The sequence below is a fragment of the Schistocerca americana genome, chromosome 6 (assembly GCF_021461395.2).
Source record: "Schistocerca americana isolate TAMUIC-IGC-003095 chromosome 6, iqSchAmer2.1, whole genome shotgun sequence".
Taxonomy (NCBI): Eukaryota; Metazoa; Arthropoda; class Insecta; order Orthoptera; family Acrididae; genus Schistocerca; species Schistocerca americana.
In genome coordinates, this window is record NC_060124.1 from 58,410,975 (window position 1) to 58,434,241 (window position 23,267).

The 23,267-nt window shown below is 42.6% G+C and overlaps 1 protein-coding gene across 1 annotated transcript in view; it reads right to left on the bottom strand.

Annotated features, from left to right (window-relative positions):
• Positions 1 to 228: 228 nt before the first annotated feature.
• The window catches only part of LOC124619957 (nematocyst expressed protein 3-like), a 156,686-nt gene continuing 133,647 nt past the window's right edge, over positions 229 to 23,267 (bottom strand). The window contains exon 3 of the mRNA XM_047146620.1: positions 229 to 850. Coding sequence (XP_047002576.1) covers positions 229 to 850 — 622 coding nt within the window. The remainder of the gene's footprint in view (positions 851 to 23,267) is intronic.

A 23,267-nucleotide genomic window follows, 5' to 3' on the forward strand; every position in this document is an offset into this window, starting at 1 on the left:
ACACAAGAAAATATTCAGTTTGTGTAAACCGCAGTGGCGACAATAGGTTACCTAACTTCATATGTAAATCGTACGCTAGCTTATTGAGATTGTCTTTCTCGATGTACCCTGTCTGTTTGGAACTGGGGACTGAAGACCTCGATGTTTAGCCCGCATCAAACCCCAAAACCAACCAACCGACGACAGTCGGAAAACGAATGTGGGAAGTCACTGCCAGAGTGCGCCACATTACGTCGGCTTCGGTTCTGAGCGAGCGCAGCGCAGATACGCAGCGCGCGGCCGGCAAGCCGGGGGCGCCCGCAGTGAGCAGAGCGGACTGTACGCTACGCGGCGGCGGTCGGCGCGCGCGCCTCCCGGAGAGGCAATTAGAAGGCCTCGCCTCGCCTCGCCGCGCCACGGCTGCGGCTGCCTTTTATTATCCGCTCCGCTCCGCTCGGGTCCTCTGCGCGGCGCGGCGGTGGCCTCGTCCGCGCGCTGCGCCGGCGCGGGAGCTGCAGCGGCAGTGAGCCGTGCCATCTGGCTGCCCGCGGAGGCGCGGAGGCGCGGAGGGGCGGGGGCGGCGGCGGCGGCGGAGAGCGGGCGAAGCGGAGGCGCCGAGAACGGCCCGGCCCGGCGCGCGCCACGCACACAGAGATAGCTGGCGCCGCGGGCAGATAGCGGCGCTGCGCGAGGCGACAAATACAGCCGCGCAGAGCGGAGCGGCGCAGCCCCGGAAGGGCGCGCCGTGGCGCCGGCAGCGAGAAGCTCGGAATAACAGGCCGCGGCGCGGCGCGCTGGCCTCAAAGGGCGTGGCGCGGCGTGGCGTCTGCGCTGCCGGCCGCGTCTCTCTGCTTCGCTCCGTACCAGCGCCCTACAACACACAATAAGGGCCGCCGATACCTTCCCACACAACTTGCTTACACATCGGCAGCTCGCTGCGTTCCCGGAACCCGGAACCTTATACCAGTTGCTAGTTTCAGTGGCAAGAAAGTTTTCGTCCATACTAATATTATAAACCCTAAACTAACTCTGTCTCTTACGCTTTCACGGCTAAACCGTTGTACAAACTCTGCAGAAATTTGCTGTAAGCTTGAACGCTGAGGGAAAAAACAGAAGCTACCAGCTGATCAAAAAGTCAGTGTATATTTGAAAACTGAATAAATCACGGAATAATACAGATAGAGAGGTACAAATTGACACACATACTTGGAATGACATGCGGTTCTATTGGTTCAAATGGCTCTGAGTACTATGGGACTTAACATCTGAGGTCATCAGTCCCCTAGAACTTAGAACTATCTAAACCTAACTAACCTAAGGACATCACACACATCTATGCCCGAGGCAGGATTCGAACCTGCGACCGTAGCAGTCCCGCGGTTCCGGACTGAAGCGCCTAGAACCGCTTGGCCACCACCGTCGGCGGTTTTATTAGAACAAAAAAAAAAAAAAAAAATAAAAAATAAAAAATACAAAAGTTCAAAAAATGTCCGACAGATGGCGCTTCATCTGATCAGAATAGCAATAATTAGCATAACAAAGGAAGACAAAGCAAAGATGGTGTTCTTTACACGAAATACTCAATATGTCCACCATCATTCCTCAACAATAGCTGTAGTCGAGGAATAATGTTGTGAACGGCACTGTAAAGCAGGTCCGGAGTTATGGTGAGGCATTGGCGTCGGATGTTGTCTTTCAGCATCCTTAGAGTTGTCGGTCGATCACGATACACTTGCGACTTCAGGTAACCCCGAAGCCAATAATCGGACGGACTGAGGTCTGGGAACCTTGGAGGCCAAGCATGACGAAAGTGATGGCTGAGCACACGATCATCACCAAACGACGCGCGCAAGAGATCTTTCACGCGTCTAGCAATATGGAATGGAGCGCCATCGTGCATAAACACCGTACGTTCCAGCAGGCGTTTATCAGCCAGGCTGGCGATGATGCGATTCTGTAACATATCGGCGTACCTCTCACCCGTCAGGGTAGCAGTTACAAAACCAGAATCACGCATTTCCTCGAAGAAAAAAGGTCCGATAACGATAGATGTGGTAAATCCAACCCATACCTTCGCTTTCTCGTCGTGCAATGGAGTTTCCACGACAGTTCTAGGATCATCGATAGCCCAAATTCTGCAGTTGTGAGCGCTGAAAGACCCTTGGAGCGTGAAATGAGCTTCGTCGGTCCACAACACGTTACTCAGCCAATCGTCATCTTCCGCCTTCTTGTGAACCGTCCATACCGCAAATGCCCTCCGCTTCACTAAGTCGCCAGCTAACAGTTCATCATGCCGATGGATTTGGTACAGATAGCATCGGAGGGTATGCCTCAGAGCCAGCCAAACAGTAGTGTATGGAATGCCAGTGCGACGTGCGACTGCACGAGCGCTGACTTCCCCGCGCATAGACGAACCCGCTACAGTCTCCATTTCTTCCTGAACTGTCTCAGCAGCCTTTCGCCTTGTGCTCGGTAGGCCACTACGGGGTCTATCGTCTAAACAACCCGTGGCTTCGAACTTCGAAATCATTCTCGCCACAGCTGCATTTGTCAACGGACATTTACCCGTTCGAATCCTCTTCCTACGGCGATAGAATCGTAACGCTGAACTAGCACTTTCCCCATTCTGATAATACAGCTTCACTAAAAGCGCCTTTACAGGTAACGTCAACATGCTGCGACGGTTGGCGTGTGTGATTCTCTCTCACATTACAACTCCTTTTATACATGATTGTCATGCGCAGTCACTGACGTTTTGCTGTGCAGCGCCATCTGTCGGACTTTTTGCGACTTTTTTTTTTGGTTCTAATAAAACCCCATCTCATTCCAAGCATGTGTGTCAATTTGTACCTCTCTATCTACATTATTCCGTGATTTATTCAGTTTACAAATTTATACTGACTTTTTGATCACCCGGTACATTAAAAAGTGTGTAGGACGAGATATTTATTGTAAGCATTGTAACGTGCCCTTAGAAAAATTATAAATGACTGTGCTGATAAACCTCTTACGTTATTTGACTTTCAAACAGCTGAGCAGAACTGAACGTACTCGGACATTTCTCTCTTTACTTATTCTCTCTTTACTTATTCTGATCACTAATCTATACCTTTCATGAAATGAATCACTTACCTCACAAAAATCTTCGTTACTCGAACTACCGCAATACAGCGAGCGCCAATACTGCCAGCTAAATGAAAGATTCTATCTGCTGAAGGCACTAACTACTACTAGGCACAGTTAGCAAATGAAAGGTTTTGATAGAGAACAAACAATGTACTTGCCTTAATAGTGTTCAAAAGTCATAATATATATTGTGGAGGTAGAGATACATAACACGTAACGATGTGGAGGCTGCAAACCAGAGAGAGGCACAGTTGAAGATGTTGACGTACGCACGCGCAAGCAGCGACGGTCGAAACGATCATTGATTTTTATAACATCTTGGAGCATTCGTCACGAGAGCTGCAACAACAAGATGACGATGACTGTGCGCTTTCGGATGGTGAGAGAATGTCATGCTTTGCTGATGATTTTTGCCCTATGGATCCCTTCCAGTATTCCAGCTTCCAACACGATACGACAGGGGCGTCTCGGACGCCGTCCAACAATAAGGATCAGCGAGGAATTGTGCCTCTATTGGAGCTACAAAGAGGACGACACAAAAGTTGGGGAGGCGTTGGAGGCACCCAACCACTTAAATGACTGATGGTGTTGGACGACTGTCAGATCGAAAATGTCCTGAGCAAACTGAGAATGTGTGAGTCAAATGTGAGAGGCGGCTCCCTGCATACGAAAAGGTTACACACCGTTGGCTGGGATGCGCGAAGCCAGCTTTACGTCCCGTCCTTATAACAAACGGCCGAGACAAAATGCAGTGGTACCGCGGCACCGTGATTATAGTGAGGTTAAAGTCAACAGTGTTAAAGTGCGTATTATCACGCTCACGAGACGCAAGATAGAGGGCCTGCCTATAAGGGCCAGATGCTTGGACGGTATTACTGGGAAACGACGCTTTTGCGAAACGTTAATCGACACATTTCATACCGCGGATGGTCGTCATCTGAAGTCACAATGTGATATAGCTTCAGCATTTTTGGACAGATTTCAACGGCTTTCATTGGTGCCCAGACAGATTCCTTGGTGGTGGAGGAGATCTTGCAACCACTACAGGGAAGACTGATCCCGATGGATGAGGAAGTGCTTGTAGAAGCGATCACGAAAGATGACACATTGGAGGCACTCAAAAAAGGGGCAGCAAAGAAATCAGTAGGACTGGTTGGCTTACTCCCAGAATTTTATCGGGCTCTGCAGACATCCTGATGCCCAGATGGTAAAGATGTATAATGAGGTCATACAACCTAACACATATGCGCTACCGGTCTTCGTTGAAAGCTACCTTCTCCCATGCTGACAAAGCCAAGTTTTCACAGTGTGGATCAATACCGACCGTTCATCTTACTTAAATAGTGGTTATAAAATCTTCACCCGAATGATGGGTACACGATTCAGAACAGTATTGTCACACACAAAGTTTTTTTCAGATCAAACATAACTTGGAATACATAGCAACATGCAATCGTTGCTCAGCGACTATAGAAGCGTGATCGCATTGGCCATTGTCTATCGACTTAGGGCGACTCTGGTCTCTGTATATTTTGATCATGCTTTTGCGTGGATTAATCACGACTTCCTAATATTGGTCAAGCGTCGCATTATGTTTCTACCCGTTTTCATTAATATCATCTGCGGCTGCTACGGGGCACTCTCCAGAGTGATACTGAACGACTTAGATGTGCGACCTATTCCGATTATGACCTCAGTAAGAGAAGGCTGCCCGCTATCAATGGTGCTCTTCGCGGTAGGGCTTCAGCCGCTCGTGAATGGGCTGCGGCAGACGTTCACTGGCATGACGTTGAGGGGCAACACCTTTATCTGTCGGGCTTCTGCGGATGGCCTGCTGTTCCTCGTGCAATTGGGAGAGGAGGTGCGAAGGTCCCTCGACTACATCACACAGTATGGAGTTGCGGCGGGCAGTGTTTTCAATAGGAAAAAATCGTGGATGATGCCCATTGGAGGACTGGATGGGAAGCTCGAGCACTTACGAGTGCTGGAAACGTTGAGATGCCTGGGGATTGCATTCACTCGTGACCTACGGAGGATAGCGACTGTCAGTTATAAGACCTGCTCTAAACGATTCGCGTTTAGATGCGAGATAATTCCTTACGAATCACTGGCATGATACAACGCTTACAATTTGTCAACGTATATCTTGCGTCGCGGTTGCCACGTGTTGTACAGATCTTTCCGCTGCTTACTGGAACTGCGGATCACTTGATGGCGGCCTTCATCTGTTTTGTCAGCCACGGCACGATATTCAAGATCCGTTATGGCACTCTAATCATCGGTAAGTAGACTGTTGGACTTGGCCTTAAGAAAGTCCGCCTGAAATCTTCGGCCCTGTTCATAAGGTCGATGTTCAGAATATTCCACCGTCGGACACATACAGTAACATTTGCAATGATTGACGAACTAACGCCATGCTCTTGTGTGCCGCATGTTCCAGTCTGCAACATCTCGCCGACTCTTGCTCACATTGCAACGTTCCTTATAGACTATAGCTGTGTCCGCCATAAGCTGCCGTCGTCCAGAGAACCGAAGGTGCGAGATACTTGTCTTCTCCTAATGCAGTATCATGACGGCAAAGTGATGGAGAAGTTTGGTCCTCATGGTATGATGCAGTTAATCACAAAACTATGACACAAGCCAGACTGCACGTAATAAACATGGTTGATCCGCCTCTTTGCACATATTGTGAGCAGATGGACACGGATGAACACCACTTAGTGTATGGAAACGCGATGGAAGTGTTGACTCTGACACGTCGTATCATAGACTTTCTTGGCAGCGTGGACTCCGGCACGTCGTATCATAGACTTTCTTAGGCGTGGGACTTACACAGAGATTCCACCAGCTGTAATTTTTTTACCCAGATGCGATATAATTCCCTCGACAAAAACCAATGCGATCAACTGGATCGCAAGGATGGCAATGAATTGCATGCATGATAACAATGGAATGGACTAGCTGCAATTTTGGATGCACTTACTCGAACAGGACGAGGAATACAGCACCGGACGAAATATGGAACACATTATGGCAATTTATTAAGAAGAGTATTCATGGATCCTCCCAACAGTTGGGATATCATATTTCTGAGAAGTTTTACTGCGTAGTTAATTTCGATTGGATAAACGAACGAATTCTTACAGATTGTGGCTTCAAGAAGCTGACTGGACCTTCTCTGTTGGAGAGTAGGGGATGCGGATGGTCTTTTACTTGGCATAACGCTGCAAGTCAGTTATTTTCTCTTATTACGGGATTGCGTACCTGATTATTTTGTCACAATTTCCTGCCTGTATGGCATTTTGTACTTTTTTTTCATGTGGTTCCTTTTGAAAAGTGTGAAATAAACTTCAAACATGTTCTCCTTTCTGTTCGAAAAAAAAAGAGAGTCGCTAACGCACACTTGTGGGGCGCAGCCTCGAATCCTCCCGCGGTCAGAAAAATGATATCGAATCCTCCAAAGCCTTTAAGGGTCTCATAACGATGGGATTGAGTACTCCCGTTTGAAGCAGGTAGCAGTTCTAAACGTTGAGAATACTAAATGGTTCAAATGGCTCTGAGCACTATGGGATTTAACTGATGTGGTCATCAGTCCCCTAGAACTTAGAACGACTTAAACCTAACTAACCTAAGAACATCACACACATACATGCCCGAGCAGGATTCGAACCTGCGACCGTAGCGGTCGCGCTTTCCAGACTGTAGCGCCTAGAACCGCTCGGCCACTTCGGCCGGCGTTGTGAATACTCCAAGCAGCTAAGGAAAGCATATGAAGTTACAGTGGAAGATGTAAAAGTTTTTCGCATGTATTGTATGTTTAAAAGTTTTATCTTTTATCTTATTTAGATATTTATTTTAAGAATCTAGAATCATTTATAGCCTTGATTTCTTCATAATTAATTTTTTAAAATAGCAAATCATGATTTCGCAACACACATTCTACCTCTGTGTTGATTTTATGAATTACAGTAATATTTTCAGCAAATCTATTTATACAACATGTTGATAAATGTCCGATGTCTGAAAATAAGAGATGGCTAAGAAAACTTGAATGGTCTACAGAAGTGCAATAGACGGCAAAATTGTTGACATCTCTCGTAGTTATATCTTGTGTATCTTCTCCTTTTAACTTCAGGTTAATTATGTTTGACGGTCTCTCACAAATATCTTCCACGGCTTTTCTCTTTAGGTCAGAAATGATTTCTTGCCTCTGAATTTTGTTTTCAGGCATTTCTTCATGTGCTCTTCTTGACACTCCACAACATCCAGCTCCTCAATAAAAATAGTTGTAACGAAACTTCTGCAGCCATTAATGCTGCACGTCCATCGCGCCAGACCACCTTTCAACAGTTTTTGAAAACCGAAGGTGTTACCTTTCAAAGCTAACATTTTCCTTCCCTTCCTACTTACTGAAACTGTAAGCTCGTCTGAGGACATGTTCACTCTACAACGATCTGCCGCGAACTCCGAAGTGGCCGCAGGCAGCTGTGGTGATTAACGTACTCACTGCTCTGTCGCATAGTGTCAGGATTCGGTCCTGTTACCTGCTTACCTACCTGGTTTCGGGAGGATTCGGGGGCAGCGCCCCACTTGTGCGGTTGCGCTCGACCCGGGGTAAAAAAAAAAGCAAAGGTGGTCAGACAGTTGCCTAGTAGGCAGGAGACCCGGGTTTGAATCCCAGTCCAGCACAAATTTCCAGCATTCCCCATTTATTTCAATTAGTGGTCGTTCGCAACCAGTGTCTGTACTTCCTTTGTGTCTTAAGGTATTTATAGATTTGAAGCATATAACGCGGAATGTGGAACAATAACTGCTTTTTGGAGAACTACTTCCCTTTGACTTCTGAACTTTACCATATCCGTGAAAAGATTTTTGTTGATTAATATGTTCTACATAACACGATTCAATATAATGAAACCAATGCTTATACAATCTTAAACGTCCATACTTCCATAACAACATCAGTTACAAGTACGTCGTATTGTAGCCACTAAGTGTCAAGTATTTCATATAGATTCTGAGACGCTTGATGACTCATTACAACGCCGTCATTGACAAATAGGGAGACATTGTGCAGTTGCACGTAGAGCGTATGAGGCTTTTGGTGAGGCTGCATTTGGTGTGTGAGCACAGTAGTAAGTAACAGAGAGACATACAAGGGCAGCTGACGTTATTGCATCTAGAATAATGAAATTTTCGCTACACCGAACTAAAAGTTATTTATTTCCTTTCTTCCTTTGTTTAACGCTATTTAATTATTTTAGGAAGACCTCGTTTATTTTAGTACCGTCGCCAACACTCATGAAAACAAAACTTATTATATGCTCAACAGCTCATGTCCATGATCAGCTTTTCTATCACTCAGTCACTTAAGTCCCAGATTCGATTCTCGGCCGCTCTGGGCTGTGTGTGTGTGGGGGGGGGGGGGGGGGGGTGCGGCATGTTTGTGTATGTCTCTTCATACGAATTCTGCGGAGAACCTCCTAATTCCTTACCTTATCAGTCCAACCAATTTCTTCTGTAGTTCCACATCCCAAATACTTGGATTGTCTTCTGTTACAGTCTTCACACAGTTCTCGTCTCACTGCCGTACAATGCTGTGTTCCAAAGGTACATTCTCAGATTTTTCTTCCTCCAATTAAGACCTATGTTTGACCTAGAAGACTTGTCTTGGCGAGAAATTCCCTTTTAGCCAGTGCTAGTCTGCTTTCTATGTCCTCCCTGCGCCGTCCGTCACGGGTTTTCTGCTAGGCAACAGAATTCCAGAAGTTCATGTGTAAGTAGGCTGTTTAGGTTTTTATGTTGGTAACGCCACGTAGCGCTCTGAATGAAAATCACTGACTGTGCTGTGTGCGGTCTGTGGCTGGCTGGCATTGTTGGAATATTCGCTATTGTAGTGTTGGGCAGTTGGATGTGAACAGCGCGTAGCGTTGTGCAGTTGGAGGTGAGCCGCCAGCAGTGGTGGATGTGGGGAGAGAGAAGCCAGGGTTTTGAGATGTTAATGTGAGCGGACGAGCTGGACGTGTCAGAAAAAGGAAATTTGCCAAACCGGATGTCACAAATTATACATATATATTATGACTTCCGAACAGTATTAAGGTAAATACATTGTTTGTTCTCTATCAAAATCTTTCATTAGCTAACTATGGCTATCAGTAGTTAGTGCCTTCAGTAGTTAGAATCTTTTATTTAGCTAGCAGTATTGGCGCTCGCTGTGTTGCAGTAGTTCGACTAACGAAGATTTTTTTTTGAGGTAAGCGATTCATTAAAGGTATAGGTTATTGTTAGTCAGGGCCATTCTTTTGTAGAGATGATTGAAAGTCAGATTGCCTTGCGCTAAAAATATTGTGTGTCAGTTTAGTGTTGATCAGAATAAGTAAAAAGAGAAGTGTCTAAGTACGTTCAGTTCTGCTCAACTGCTTGAAAATCAAATAACGTAAGAAGTTTATCATCACAGTAATTCATAATTTTTCTAAGGGGACGTTTCACATCTACTTTGTAATCAGCAGTCCTCATCCTAAGTTTCTCGTTGTTCTCATTTCTGGTACTTATCATTACTTTTGTCTTTCTTTGATTTACTCTTAATCCATATTCTGTACTCAGTAGACTGTTCATTCGATTCAGCAAATCCTTTAATTTTTCTTCATTTTCACTGAGGACAGCAACGTCACCAGCAAATCGTTTCATTGATATCCTTTCACTTTGAATTTTAATTCCACACCGGAACCTTTCTTTTATTTCTGTCGTTGCTTCTTCCATGTACAGATTGAACACTAGGGGCGAAAGACTACAGTCCTGTCTTACAGTCTTTTTAATCCGAGCACTTCGTTCATGGTCGTCCACTCTTATTATTCCCTCTTGGCTCTTGTTAATACTGTATGTTACCCTTCTCTCCCTACAGCTTACCCCTATTTTTCTCAGAATTTCGAATATCTTGCACCATTTTACTTTGTCGAACTGTTTTTCCAGATTGACAAATCCTATGAACTTGTCTTGATTTCTCTTTAGTCTTGCTTCCATTATCAACAGCAACGTCTGAATATCCTCTCTAGTGCCTTTACCTTTCCTAAAGCCAATCTGATCATGATCTAACACATCCTCAATTTTCTTTTCCTCATTCTCTATATTATCCTTGTCAACAAATTGGATGCCTGAATTGTTAAGCTCATTGTGCTATAATTTTCGCATTTGTCGGTTCTTGCTATCTTTGGAATTGTGTGGATGATGTTTCTCCAAAATTCAGATGGTATGTTGCCAGATTCATACATTGTATACCCTATCGTGAATAATAGTTTTGTTGGCAGCCCTCCTAACGGTTTTAGACATTCTAATCGAATGTTATCTGTTCCTACTAACTCATTCGATCTCTAGTCTTCCAAAGCTCTCTTAAATTCTGATTCCAATACTGGATCCCCTATGTCTTCTCTATTGACTCCTGTTTCTTCTCCTGTAATGTCATGAGTCAAGTCTTCGCCTTCATAGAGGCCTTGAATCTACTCTTTCCACCTATTCGCCCTCTCCTCTGCATTTAAAATTGGAATTCCCACTGCACCCTGTATGTTACCACCCTTCCTTTTAATTTCACCGAAGGTTGTTTCGACTTTTCTGTAAGCTGATTCATTCCTTCCGACAGTCATTTATTTTCCGATTTCTCCATATTTTTCATGCAGGCATTTCGCCTCAGCTTCGCTGCACTTGCACTTTATTTCATTCCTAAGTAAGTTGTATTTCTGTATTCTAGAATTTCCCATAACATTTTTGTACTTCCTTCTTTCGTCGATGAACTTTAGTATTTTTCCTTTTACCCATGGTTTCTTTGCAGCTATCTTCTTTGTATCAATGTTTTTCTTTCCCACTTCTATGATTGTCATTTTTAGAAATGTCCATTCCACTTCAACCGAACTGCCTACTGAGATATTCCTTATCGCAGTATCTGTAGCCTCAGAGAACTTCAAGCGTATCTTTTCATTCCTTAGCAGTTCCGTATCCCATTTATTTGAGCATTGATTCTTCCTGACTACCAAACTGAACTTCAGCCACTCTTCATCGCCACTAAATTATGATCTGAATTTGTATCTGCTCCAGGGTAAGCCTGACCGTGATGTTATCCAACTGAAATCTTCCGTTTCCAAATCAGCCTCCTCCTCCTTGCACTACAGTGTTCGCTATCACTAGCTGAAATTCATTGATGAACTCAATTAGTTTTGCTCCTCTCTCATTACGGCATTACCCGTTCAATATCTTCATATACTTTCTCTATCTCTTCATCTTCTGCTTGCTACGCCAGTACGTATACCGGAACTATCGTTGTCGGTATTGGTTTGCGGTCGATTCTGATGAGAACAACCTATCATTGAACTGTTCACAGTAACACAATTTTTCCCTACCTTCTCATTTATAACGAATCTTACTCCCGTTATAGCATTTTGCGCCGCTGTTGATATTACGAGTACGCTATGCTCATCGGTCCGAATACCTTGCCTTCTTCCATTTCACTACTCTGACCCCCACTAAATCTAGATTGAATGTTAATATTTCCTTTTTCAGATTTTCTAGCTTCCGTACCAAGTTCAGACCCCTGACATTCGACGCCCCAAATCATAGAACGTACAAAAATTACTAGACGGAGGGCCCTAGTAGTTCATATGCAGCATAATAAAGTAAATCTGTAAAACATGCTAAACTCCAAAACTGCTACAAATATTTCCATGGGCTTTTTGCATGATACTTGACCAAAGTTTGGGCCACAGTATGCGCTTTAATTCACCAAAATCGTATCACGGAAGAAACGTATCGCTATTTTAAATGTGACAGATTGTTCGAGACATATGAGATACTGGACGAATAAAATCTGGGCATTCGCGCTCCGTGGCCACCGCTACCCCCGCCCCCTTTGATGGACAGGTAGTTTTTACCCCCAAAACGCAATAAAGAGAAGATGGACAAAGAGGGGAGGAGGAGACAGACAAAGAGAAGAGGAAGAGGAGATTGGGGTAGTAAAACTGAAATAAATATATAACAGGTGAGTGACGGGTACTTAGCTGGTTATGTCATGATCTACTAGGCAATAGGTACGCTTTTATGTTATAAGTTTAACACAACAAGACAACTGTTACATTTAGAAACTGTGTGTTCGTCTTGAGAGAGCGTAATGGACAGTGCATGAATACCCCGACTCTGTTCATCCAGTATTTTAAGATAAGACCACTTAGTGACTTCCAGAAAACTGTACATAATTTCAAACCTTTAAGAAAGTTTTTCTACCTAGCCTCGCCCACAAAATGATGAAATGGAAAAAGTTTATCTGATAATACATTTTCCTTGTACATATAGTCAAACTTCAGCATTAGACGTGAGATTTTAGTGTCTTTATTGCCGACTGTTTGCAGACAGAATCCACATATACCACTGAATGTACACGCAAAATGGTATTGCATGACACATAGCTAATGAGATATGTCAAGCAGGACATTTAGATGTGTGAAAAACTGGCTTCTGCTTAAAATGTCACGCAGTAATACTTCAACATTAGATATTACGTTTTAATTTATTACTTCCTTACTACTCTCTTTATTCGCAAAACACTTTCTAGACAGTATCTAGATATATCTCTGAGTGGACCTGCAAATTTGTATCATTGTATGACATACGTGAGTAGTTCAGGAGATATGATCACACAAAAATTGGGATGCATTAAGAAGTAGCTTTTGCTGAAATTGAGTGCAATATATCCGGGCTATATTTATCTAGTGTTTCATAATAAGAACACTTAATGACTTCCAACAGATTATAAGCATAATTTCAAATCTTTTTTTCACTTGTATCCTTAACGATAAATGTTTAACACATCAGAGTATTTGTAAGGTAAGCAGACATTTGGAGCTGTTTTATACATGAGAGTCCGTTAGTTAAAGTATTGGGAGTTTATTGGTTAGATAGTAGGATACTTACATTAGGGTGCCTCTTGTTCTCCGCGTTTGAATTCTTATTTGTGCTGCAACTTAGTTTGGTTCTGCTGCACAAAAAAGGACTGATGCATAATTTCGACACAATAGGCAACGGGGAAAGGGTGCCTTACAGGTTTTACATCTGAAATACTTTTTGTTGCCTCATTCACTAGTAAGTTGGCGCCCAGTGTAAGAGGCAGCAGGAAGCGAGCCCCGTGCCGCAAAAGAGTAATTGTGTTATTTTGGTGGCGTTGTACCACTTATATCGATTAGAAGTAGGTTTATATTATGTAACTGTGTATATGCTATTATGGAGTGTGTATTCTGATAAATTTAAACATCTTGATATGTGACAAGAAAATTAGAGTTTTGTTATGTATATAAGATAAAAGCAAAAGGATATGTTAAAATGATAAATTATTATGATATGTGTATGTTCATAAAAAGAAAATGTTTATTGAAAGCTGGTTCATGCTTAGGGCATTTGTATTTGTAACATGTAAAAGCTGTAGGATAGTCCCCGCGCAACAGAAGTGAAATGACGCAATGTAAAAGGTGGTTTTGGCGGTCGAACTGAGCGGTTCCTTTGTGTGAACGGTGCACAGTATGTGGCTAGCCGTAGCACGGTACACTTCGACGGTGCTAACAGAGGCTGCTTTATAAAGGATTTGCCTCAGATGAGGAACTGGCTATTAATTGGTATTCTCGTCATAAAGGAATGGCTCTAATATATTGAAAATCCGACCCCAAGAAGAGGTTTTGTAGAGCATTCGAACATCAAGAGTACAGTTAGCCGCCATGTCGCTTGCCACCAATCTTCGCCACTGCTTCACTAATTTCATACATCCAGTAATGTATACGGGCATGGCCCATTTAATTTGTGTGTTGTGTTAATAATAATTGCAACATTATAAATCCGTGTCCGCAACCATATTTTCTATCCTGATCACGAACCTATGCAAGGTCCTCACCTAAATGCTAGTAAAACTGAGTGTCCTGAAACCAAGTATCCTGATTTAAATGAACAATTCTTGCTTTCAAGTGTTTAGAAGTGATTTTTGTCTAATATAAAAGGAGTAGTAAAAGTTAAAACCACAAAAGTGAAGTTGGGTAGGCTTTTGCTAAAGTATCCGCAATTTATCACAAAATATATTTTTGTAGGATTCAAAAAAATGGTTCAAATGGCTCTGAGCACTATGGGACTTAACATCTGAGGTCATCAGTCCCCTAGAACTTAGAACTAACTAACCTAAGGACATCACATACACCCATACCCGAGGCAGGGTTCGAACCTGCGACCGTAGCTGTCCGCGGTTCCAAACAGAAGCGTCTAGAACGGCTCGGCCACAGCGGCCGGCATTTGTAGGATTACAGTTCAAGCAGCACAAAAAGTATGTGGCAGAACATCTGGAAAGGAAAAAATAAGACAGACAAGTTGGTGGGATGATACCACAATCCAAGCAGTTAGAAGAAAAAATGGAGCATGGAGAAAATGGTGGAAAACTAAAAATGACGAAGACCATAAAAGATATATAGAGGAAAAGAAGAAGTGCAAAGAAATAGTGGAAACAGCAAAGAAAAAGGGATGGGAAGAGTTTACAAAAAAACTTGAAGAAGATGTGAAGAGCAATAAGAAAATATTCTATAAAATGATGAAAAATAAAAGGAAGGCTTCTGAAGTACCAGTAAAGATGGAAACAGAGGACGGTACCATTATTGAAGATCCAGGGACAATTAAAGATCTCTGGAAAGAACATTTTAAGAAGCTGTTAAACGCTGAGGAGCAGGGACATGAGGAAACAACAAATAATGAAGAAATTGAGAGAAGTTGGGAAGCAGAATTAGGACAAATTACACGGGAAGAAATGGAAAAAGCTGTGAAGAAGATGAATGGGGGGAAAGCCCCAGGACCTGATGAAGTATCAGTGGACATGATAAGAGCAGCAGGTCCAGAGGGAATGCAGTGGCTGTATAGAGTACTATCAAGCGTGTGGAGTAATAGTAATATACCTGACGACTGGAGAACAGGAGACATTGTTCCCATCTTCAAGAAAGGCAATAAAAGACTTTGTAAAAACTACAGAGGAATAACCCTCATGAGCCATACAGCCAATATTTTTGAAAGAATTTTACTAAATCGAATAAGTGAAAAGATAGAAAAGGAGCTGAGTGAAGAACAGCATGGGTTTAGGAAAGGAAGGAGCACGATCGACCTGATATTTTCTATCCGTCAACTGATAGAAAAAAGTTGGGAGTATAACAAGAGGGTGATAATGCTTTTTATAGACATAGGAAAGGCATTTGACTCAGTTAACAGGGAAATACTCTGGGACGAACTGAAGAAGATAGATATAGAAGATGGATGCATTAATGTTATAAAGACAATGTACAGAGGCCACAATTGTAGAATTAGAACACCATTGGGGAACTCTGAATACTTCGAAATAAGACAAGGACTTAAGCAAGGAAGTATTCTATCTCCTGCGCTTTTTAATGTTGTGATGGAGGGAATGAATAGGGCAGTTAAAGAGATAGTAAAAGAAAAAGACAAGAAGATGATTTTTGCAGATGATATTGTAATGTGGGGTGATAAAGAGGTAGATGTACAGTTATACCTTGATGCGTGGAAGGAAATAATGAAAAGGTATGAATTAAAAATAAATAAAGATAAGAGTGAAGTAATGGTATTTGGAAGGGAGAAAGGAATCAACGGAAATATTACCTTGAATGGAGAACCCCTCAAAGTGGTAGAAAGTTTCACTTATTTAGGGAGTGAAATATCTAGGGATGGAAGAATAACTAACGAAATTAATAGGAGGTTACAGAAGGGAGGCAATTTCTACCAAACAATAAAACATCTGATTTGGAATAATGAAGTTTCAGAAAGAGCAAAACTCCTTATGTATAAGAATTATTACATCCCTATTGTCACCTATGGTGGAGAAACATGGACAATGACAGAAAGGGACTGGAGCAGACTGCAAGCAGAGGAAATGAAATTTCTCAGAGCAGTTAAGGGAAAAACAAGAATGGACAGAGTAAGGAATATAGAGATTAGAAAGGACCTCAAACAAAAAAGTATGAGAGAAGAAATTGAAAGAAAGAGACTAAGATGGTATGGGCATGTTAAGAGGATGCATGGGCAGAGACTCCCCAAAATTATGGAAGAATTAAAGATGGATGGAAAAAGACCTAGAGGGCGCCCAAGAACACGGTGGAAAATGGGAGTGAGAATATCTGTAGAAAGGAGAGGTATGACCTGGCAGCAAGTGGAGGAAGAAAAGTGGTGGGAGAACCGTGCCAAATGGAGAGGACTCGTCAGCACCCAGACCCGGCAGTAGCTGGAACGGGATCGGGATATAGATAGATAGACATTTCAAGATTATGTAAATATTGTTGTCTAGAATAGCTGCTTCACAGATGGTAAAAAGGCAAATAAGTTAAGCTCATTTTAAAAATAGTGTGGTTTTGATTTCTATCATGAATGGTTAATTAAGCCCAGTGTCGTATTTTATTGTCTTGAAAAGTAAATTATGAATTACTCCAGGTGAAGTAAATGATTAGCTTTTTGAATTAGTCTTTTCTAGTGTAATAATCAGAGAGCATTGACTAGTGAAACTATATTAGTTTATGGGTCCCCATCATATTCTCCACCTATTAGAAAAAAAACTATTGCTCTTACTAAGGAAAACTGGTATATGTAGAGGAGTTTAAACAGTGTATTTACGATATTATTCATCTTTATTTCTTTTTTTCATGTCAGTTAATATAAAAGCCCCTCGTGTACAAATTTAGTTCTGCTCTTCATACAGTAACATTTCAGTATTTAATTAAATAATGATATTGAGTGTAGGTGTCATTAGTATGAGCTTGGTGCAAATTTGGTTCCTATAATTCACTGGTGTGTGCGTCATTGGTATCTGCTGCTACACGCAGACCAGAGTGCACTGTGTTAGTTTGTATCCTGCGTGCTATTCAAAGGGAAATATCAACGAAAGTAACTTCAATAACCAATATTCAATTTTCTTAAACACATAATTCCAAATTAATGTGCCTAATTGGGCTGGCACTGTTTTTTTTCATTCACTTATGATTTTAACACTTTCATTAATTCCCAACGTTAAAGTCCGTTTAGTTTTTTTGTTAATTTCACCATATTGAAAATTATAGTTCGATGCCTTTGTCCATTAGACACACAAGCGGCCAAAATTTTAAATCCTCTCAGAGGGTAACATTAGCGTGTTTCACGGCACTTCAGTGTTATATGTGACTTTTCCGGTGACATGACTAAAAGTTCGGTTCTTATGGATGAGTGACGTAAACGTAACACGCTAGTGTTACAGCATGCAGAAGCAGCTGCAACTGAACTGATCACAGGACCATAACAACTAAAATATACATAACGTTTACGACACCACAAGTTGAAAGGGTACAGTACCGCCCGTCATTTAAAATAGGTACAACATTCTTCTTTATTCTTGTCAGAACAACATATTTTTTCTAATAATAACTCAATTTCAATTAATACAGCGAAGCCGGATACCAGTGTAGGAAAGAATGACAATTTATTTATTTAATTGATTACATGTGCACTCCTACTAAGCCGGTTCCACGAATATCTGAACAGTATAAACTCGAGAATTCAGTTTACAATGGAGGAGGAGGTAGACGGCAAACTACATTTCCTCGATGTGCTTGTTTTTAGAAACGAAAATGGTAGTTTGGGCCACTCAGTATACCGCAAACCCACGCACACGGACCGTTATTTGCACCGGGATTCGAACCACCACCCACAACAGAAGCGGGGTGTTATCAAGACGTTAGCAGACAGAGCTAGAAATATTTGTGAACCTGAGTTGCTCGACGCTGAGATGGAACATCTCCACAATGCACTAATGAAGAACGGATATTCGTCCGCCGAAATAAAACGTGCGTTGAGGCAGCCACGCAGAAATCATACAGACGTACAGACTACTGCCAAATCTAAGGTTTTCATGCCGTTTGTTAAAAGTGTAATGGAAAGAATGGGGAGGATCGTGACGAAGCGGAATATTACCGTAATTTACAAGCCCACCAGGAAGATACAGGAATACCTTAAGCCTGCCAAGGACGCTCGCAAACCATTAGAAAAAGCTGGAGTGTATAGGATCCCATGCAGCTGTGGTGATGTTTGTGTGGGTACTACTAAAAGAACTGTTTCTAAACGTTTCGAAGAGCACAAGGGAAATTGTAGAAGAGGAGAAACGGAACGATCAGCTGTTGCGGAGCATGCTTTCCAGCCAGGGAACCACAATATTCGTTTCGAGGAGACGCAAGTACTAGCGGCCACAAGCGGATATTACGAAAGGCTCTACAGGGAGGCAATCGAAATCGTTAAACACCCAAATAATTTCAACCGAAAGGAGGAGGGCGTGACATTAAACGGTATATGGATGCCGGTGTTAAAGAAGATGTGTACCACCCGTCCACTACTGGGTGATGGCAACGGCGATCGACGGCGACGGACAGCGGCCAATTGCACTCACGTTTTCAAATCGTGACGTCACGCCGCGGCGCGGGAGCGCGCGGACACGGAATTTAGAGGCAGTCAGTAGCGAGCCAGTGGGTGTGTTGGACGTTCCATCGAGCTACGGACCCCCTTGAAGATGTCTCCCGCAGTCGGAGACGAAACGTTGGGAATCGACACAGAATTCATCAACCGACCACGGCATAACAGCCCGGATAATTATAATGGACACAAAATAAATCACTACATCCTATTTGGTGAGATCTGTGAAATGAGTGAATGTATGATCGTCTGATAATTGCAGATAGTGAATGTTCAATATATGATCATCTTTGAGACGATCCTTTGGTCACCTTTGGTGGAACCAAAGAGATGAAATTTACCAGAGCTTTGAGCGCCTGAAATGTGGCTGACCAATACGGTAGCATTGTGCTCCCCCACCTTGGCGGAGGTGCGAGATCGGCCATGTTTCAGCACTCTGCCGCTGGATCTAGTGTTGGTAAGACCTGTCTTAGGTGTGCTCCGTAAAGACAAAAGAGTGGAGACATGGTATGCATGTGAAATACTTAAGAGTAGTTGGGAATAATAATTTCTCTATTTCAGGAACTTTTGTGGGGAGAATTAAATGTCAGGCAGGTAATATTAAGGCGATCGTAGTAATCTTCGGAAGTGACCAACGGTCACAATGAAACCACGTGTAGCAATAAGTTGAAATACTTCCGAGTGCTTAAGTTAAGCTGAATTACTAGCGTGTGTACTATTAGTTGGAAATATTTAAGAAATGGCGTGTGCACGACTTGAAATTAGAGACGAGTACTTCCACGTGATGAGTACTGTGTGAGTCTCAATCTGTGTATGAGACAAAGGATAAAGAGAAGTACTCGTCCATGGTATCAGTTGAGCACTCGCGTGTGTGATGAATATGTTCTTAATATTACTTTGCGTGTTATGTTTCCGTGTGACGCTTGATTTAAACTATAATACTCTGAGAGAGAAGCAAGGTGAGTCAGCCGTCTATCCAGCAACGCCACTTGGCTTGCATTGCACAGGAAGACGTGCATATATCCTCAAAAGTTCGTAGTAGGAATGGAAAGTTACGAAGTGGGGCAGTGACGTGTGAAACTGGGATGAACATTAATTGAAGTGGGAAAGCTGAAAGTGATGTGATTACGACGTTGTGACTATTCTTGGTGTTGTATTGTGTGTTGCCAGTGTGGTGTATTTCATATAATTTAAGTATGTGTGGTTTGCATGGGAGAGGTAGTGGGTTATGCATGTTCCTTTTCTACCGCTCGGTCTGGAGGAAATTTTCGTGATGATGGGTGTGAGATTCGAAGTGTGAGATATGGCAAAAGATCCACCATCCTATCCAGAAAGTGCACTGTGGTGTCAGATAATTACGAGACCATAAGATAGAGAATCACCAACGTAAGGCCATGCCCACTGGGCGGAGTTTCTCATGTGCAATTGTTGTAGAAAATGTAATGGTGTGTTTAGGTTATAGAATTTATCGGAATAAGAAAGAGAGTGAAAAGAAAAAGATTGGTGGCCTTTTCGAATTGTATGTTGTCATGATATCCAGAAGTTATAATGTGTGCGCCATTCATATTCAGTGCGATGGCCACGTGTTGATCAAAGCCGTTAAATAAGAAAGGAAATGTGGTATTGCCAGTGCGTAGTGAACAGTCAGAGTAGTGTAAATTACTAATAGTCAGAAGTGCGTTTCCGTTTCCGTTGCGTAATATTCAAACAGGAGAATAACTTGTAACTTAATTGTGAGTACTAGAGTTCATGTTACTCGATAAATAAGAATGAGTGCACTCGCTTGGCAGACCACTCATCTTGCAGGCCTGACTGCTTGGTGCCACAGTATGAGCAAGGCATGTGGGTGCCTCTCAAAGTAACAAATATACAAAATAAATACTAATCTTTCGTTTGACGATGAACAAATGTGCCGCTGTAAAAAAGTCCTGAACATAGTCTCAGTCGTCACTAAGGTATAAATTCAGTCCGGACTGCTGCTGTACAGTTTATACTGGGTGGTTATAATTGAATTGACGGTGTTCCGAGTTCTGCGTTGCGGGGTGTATACATCGCAGGACGCTAAAACATCGTAGGTATGATCATTAATCGGTGTGTTCGATCGGTACTCTGGAAAAAAAAATGGTTCTACTTTCTGTCACCAGATGAAAATATGTGAAATTTTAACTGTTTTCACGTCAGTATGTTGTTTGTGGCCTGGCTACGGGTGTTTATTTCTTTTGTGAAATGGATGTTGGTTTAAATGGTTCAGAAAGTTGAAATGTTCAGTACGAAATGCAGTGGCTGTTAAGAGGGAAAACTGTGCGTTACTGGTAAAGTTGCTTTACCAGAACGGCATCAATAGCAGGGCTACATTGTGGGAATATCTTGGGTAGAAACAGTTGTGAAGAGACCTGTGTCCGTGAATGGGCTAAAAAAATATGATGAAGAAATTTGAAGAAACAGGTGAACTATAGCCGACCGTGTAGCAGATGCCTCAAATTCTGCAGCCAGTGCCCGAGATGTGTCACATGAATTCTCTCCCCCCTCGAAAACAGTTCAAAAGGTTTTGTGGCCTATTTTACACTGGTTTTCTGCATGATTCAGAATGTGCACCAAATGAAGCCTCAAGATAGGTTGTAACGCCTTCGTTTTTTGGCACGCATGGATATGGTTGGCGTGTGGCCAGGGAATGTTCTCTGGACGGACGAGGCACATTTTACTCTGCACGGTGCTGTGAGTGCACATAACTGTCGCGTGTGGGGATTTACTCCGCCACATGTTGTGCAGGAACATCCACTGCGCTCAGCTTATGTGAATGTGTGGTGTGATTTCACAAGCAGCTTGATTCCCGGTCCGTTTATCTTGGAGGATCTGACGCCTGGCGGACTTGTTAGGTGTACAGTGACGTCTGCACATTGTGAAGACCTAATTGTGCAACCGGTGATTGCAGTTAGGCATGAAAGCAACTGTGTTCACAACAGTATTTTCATGCAAGATGAGGCGACACCACATGTCACTTGCCAGGTGACAGATTTGCTTCGAGAAACCTTTGGTGACGACTCCATTATCTCTAAGCTATTTTAAGATGTGTAGCCTTCCAAATATCCCTACCAAACTCCATCCGACATCTGGTTGTGGGGACACATGTAATTTGTGGCTATATCCTGATAAAGGCGTCAGAACCACCGTTACGATATATTTGATCGTTCCTCCCCGTTTCCTGCGGCCACACCGCTTTAAGACCGTAGTGCCATATTGTCCCCTGATGGCACAAAGTGGAACTACTATTTTTTCAGCTTACTCCTCGAACGCACTAATTAATATACATACCTACTGAGGCGTAGCGCCTACGCATCGCTCCTGTCACTTCTTAGGACGATATCGTTATAGGCATGGGTCATCGACAGATGTCACCAGCTGACATGGACTTGAGTTACAGAGCTGTACGTAGTTTTACTAGTAGGCGGCAGAGGTCAGCTGTTGACGGACAGTGCTAGCAGTCGTAGTCAAAACAATGTTGTAAGGTTAGGTTTGATTAATATTTAATGTATTTGCATAATTATAATTGTTTTATATGTGTAGTAATTAGCAGTGTGAGTGTTGTATGAGTGAAGAAGAACAGAAGTAAATGAAAATTGTTTTGTTTATTCACGAAGTACCAGTTTAACTATACAGGGGATTTACTATAATTAAATGTGCAGTCAGTTTATTGTACTAATAAATCGTGAGTAATACACAAATTAATAGGTAATTTCAGGAGTAATTTGATATTTGATACTTTTCAAAATTTATTTATTTAGCAATTGCCATAGAAAGAAATGTTTTACTATGATTGGTCATTGAAGTAAAGCGCGTGTTAGCGCGGGATAATACTGCAACCTGATTTGCTGTTTGTGATATCAGCCAATCAGAAAAATGCAGGCTCGCGCCAGTCTATGCTGGGAACAAAGCATTTGGTGTGATCTAGGGGGGGTCGGGGCTGAGGGTTCGAACTAGTAACGTCTCATTGAAAGCAGCTCCGACGAAAGTACTGTAAAATCGCGGAAAAATGCTAATTACGAGTTCGGGAAGTAGTACAAAGTGTATTTAAGTGAACGGTATAGTGGAAGTCGTGTGGAATTTCGGACGGAATATCAAAATTATTGCTTTTGACTGTTAGTTAAAACCGCGTGGCGTGTTGTGTGATCTAATACTGGAACAGGTATTACGTGTAGAGTGGAGTGCACAACATTTGAGCGAGCATTTTCATAACTAAACGATCCGGTGAACTGTATTAACTTCGGTAACGGGTGTAAATACCATAAACTGGCTACGTGTGTCGTTGTGGTGTGCGTGTGAACTTTACATTGTGTTGCCACTTAGTACGGACTTGGCAGTGGTAACTGTGATCTTTATCGTAAAAATACTCCTGAAAATTTACATTGCCAAGTTAAAACTTTTATTTCAGTAGCTAGCCACATCCCGTTTACCGGACAATTCTATGTATGTTGCGGCCTGCAATAGACAGTAGTGGTCTAGTGGCTGCTGCGCTGTAACTGCGGAAGCTGTAGATTTGTGACACCTGTGACAACTAGTCGGTAACTAGGGTAACAGGAGATGAAGGTTTGCGGTCGCTTTTACGGGCCAGTGGCAGATATATCGTTATCTCTACTCTATTTGCGGGATGTAAGAATAAGTTCCCGCTT